The sequence below is a fragment of the Beta vulgaris genome, chromosome 2, assembly GCF_026745355.1.
Source record: "Beta vulgaris subsp. vulgaris cultivar EL10 chromosome 2, EL10.2, whole genome shotgun sequence".
In the NCBI taxonomy this organism is placed as follows: Eukaryota; Viridiplantae; Streptophyta; class Magnoliopsida; order Caryophyllales; family Amaranthaceae; genus Beta; species Beta vulgaris.
The window spans coordinates 24,792,223-24,795,277 of NC_079203.1; the positions used below are offsets into that span (position 1 = coordinate 24,792,223).

Below are 3,055 nucleotides of genomic sequence, written 5' to 3' on the forward strand. Positions count from 1 at the left end.
GACAAATTTGAGTATGCAATCAGATTTCAGTTCCAGGCATCAAACAACGAAGTAGAGTACGATGTGCTGCTAGTAGGCATTAAAATGTGCAAAGCGACTGGAGCCTTGGAAATGGAGGCAAAGACGGATTCCTTGTTGGTTGCTAGTCAAGTAAATGGCGACTTCGAATGTAAAGAGGCGTCCATGAGTAAATACATGAAGCAGATTCAAGAAGAAATAAAAACATTAAAGTGATTTGTGCTCGACCAGATTCCAAGGTCTGAGAATCATCAAGCCGATGATATCTCAAAACTAGCCAGTTCGGTCGAAAGGGATGTGCAGCGAACTGTGTTTTGGGAAGTAAAGCCGGCAAAGAGTATTGATCAAGAGCAAGTTATGTTCCTCAGTCGAGGAAATGTTTGGATGGATCCCATCATTGAATTCAAGAAGACTGGACGCCTGTCCACAGATCCCTTGGAAGCCAAGTATGTGAAGGCAAGGGATAAGTGGTTCGAGCTTTGGGACAAAAACTTGTACAAAAAATCATTCAACCGGCCACTCTTGAAGTGCATTACTAGGGAAGACGGGTTGGATGTCTTGAAAGAATTGCATGAAGGAGCTTGTGCCTCTCACATTGAGGGAAGAGCATTAGGGGAGAAGGCCTTAAGGACAGGGTATTATTGGCCCACCTTCAAGGAAGACGCCTTTGTCTATGCAAAGAAGTGTGATAGCTGTCAGAGGCATGGCAATATGTATCAGAAGCCGTCCAATTATATGACTCGAATTCTTTTTCCCCTTCCTTTCGCCAAATGGGGAATAGATATCTTGGGGCCGTTTCCTGTAGCAGCCGGCCACAAGAAATTTGTGATAATATGATTAGACTACTTCATTAAATGGGTCGAGGCTGAGGCTATGAGAGGGATCACCACTAATACTGTAAAAGGGTTTATCTGGAAGAACGTCATTACAAGATCTGGTATGCCTTAGTCTATTGTCTTTGACAATGGATTGCAGTTTGAGACGCCTAAGCTTAAGGAATGTCTGGCCGATCAGAACATTAAAGCTCACTTTGCTGCTGTTGCTCATCCTCAGGCAAATGGACAAGTAGAAACCTTTAACAAGATCCTATCAAACTGCATAAAGAAAAAGCTGGACAATGCGAGAGGTCTATGGGTAGAGGAGCTACAATTAGTTCTTTGGTCAATTAGAACCACATCCAAGAAATCAGCTGGGGAAATTCCATTTATACTTGACTATGGCTCAGAAGCCGTCCTTCCCATTGAAATAGAAGAACCCACCTTACGAGTTATGCTACATTCAGAAGAAACCAACTCTGCCCTTCGTACGGCCTTGGACCAAGTTCTAGAAGTCCGGGGCAATGCTCTACTTAGAATGCAGCTGTATAAACTGCGAATGGCTCGTGAGTTCAACAAGAGGGTGACCGGATGGCCATTGAAGGTAGGGGATCTTGTCTTAAGAAAAATGGAAGCAGTCGGCTGCGCCAAAGAAATGGGTAAGCTCACGCAAAATTGGGAAGGGCCTTACAAGATCGTCTAGGAAGTCCAGAATGGCACCTTTCGTCTGGAAGCAATGGACGGTCGTCCTATTCCTTGGACGTGGAACTCGGACACTTTGAAAAAATACTACATCTGATGTAATTTGAAAGTTGTAGTTTCCTGATAACAAAGTGCCATAGCACATTAATGAAGAAGTAGAAATGTATACATGTATCTTGGCTCCAAGCCAAGCAAAATTCATATAATACAAATCTACTTTCATTCTATGACTGTCTCTTTACTTGTTATGCCTTGCTATTTGATTAAGGGCACCCTACCATTGGCCAAGCCGGTGGTCTAGAACAAATATTCATAAAAGAATAGCAAAACACAAACACCCTCTATTAGGAGATCGACCAACATGTTAAAACCCATTAAGGTTTACACATGACGAAGGCCACCAATTGATAATAAACTTATAAAGTTAACATCAATCTCATAAACGAAGATGCCTGGAATTAAGAAACTTTAGTAAAAGGGTCCTACTTTCCGTCCAAAGGCCACTCACTGTAATAACCACCTTAGTAAAGGAATAAGTTACTGCAAACTTTAACAAGGACGAACGGATTACCGAACTCCTAGATTATTCTACTTTGCATAGTATATCACCATCAAGCATGGTCGCTCTCCTTCTTAGAACAAAGAAAAATACTAAAATTTCTTCGTCTAAGAAGGGGGGGGGGACACATAGTAAATACACTAATGCAAGTAGCAAATCTTCCTTGAACAGAAAACCAAGCCTTTGTGCAACTTTGAGTGAAGTTCTGACGAACAACTCTAGCATTTCAGGTTGAACAAGTTTGGCACTTGGTGTTTTTATTCTCATGATTGGATTAGTTCGTCCATGATTGGATTAGTTCGTCCATGATTGGATTGTCAACATCTTCGGCCAAAACAATTTGCTTATAATTGGGAAAGTTATTTGGGTTGAATTATTAAACCATGAGCAAATGAAAACAAGAGACAATAAGTGAAAAAAGAGATTCTATTATAAAAATTTAAGGAAAATTACAATACTAGGCAAAAAAAAAAAAAAAAAAAAAACTAAAGTACAAAACGCTTGCGGCCAAAAGTGAGAAGAAAACAAAAACTAAGCGTCCGGCTCGGGGGGATTGTTGGTGTCATCTGCTTGAGCCTCTGGATCGACCTCATCCTCCTCTTCCTCGTCGTCTGAGGATTCTTGGAAGACTGGGAGCTCACTTCCGGCCATGGTGGCTTTGTGAAGGCTTTCCCGAAACTCTAGACGACGTTCATATCTGTGAACGTCGTCAGATTTGGCCAGCATTTCAAATGCCCTCACAGCCGAAGTCTTGGAGGTATCTATCACCTCATTAAGAGCCTCGTTGGCCGACTCATAAGCATCAACGACCTCCTTATTCAGGTCGTGATTTTTTGCTCGGAGAAAGCAATTCTCTCTCCGAAGCTCAACAACCGTCAAAAGGGCCATGTTTCTTTCGTCCGTGAGAGTCAGCTCAAGGGCAGCCTTCTTGTCTAGAAGCTCCATCAGACGAACGAGGTAT

General features: G+C 42.2%; 1 protein-coding gene across 1 annotated transcript; it reads left to right on the forward strand.

Annotated features, from left to right (window-relative positions):
* Positions 1-84: 84 nt before the first annotated feature.
* LOC104906374 (uncharacterized) lies at positions 85-1,536 on the forward strand. Its single transcript, XM_010695115.1, has 3 exons — positions 85-150; positions 250-819; positions 994-1,536. Exons 1-3 carry the CDS (start codon positions 85-87, stop codon positions 1,534-1,536), a joined length of 1,179 nt encoding a protein of 392 aa, XP_010693417.1.
* Positions 1,537-3,055: the final 1,519 nt, after the last annotated feature.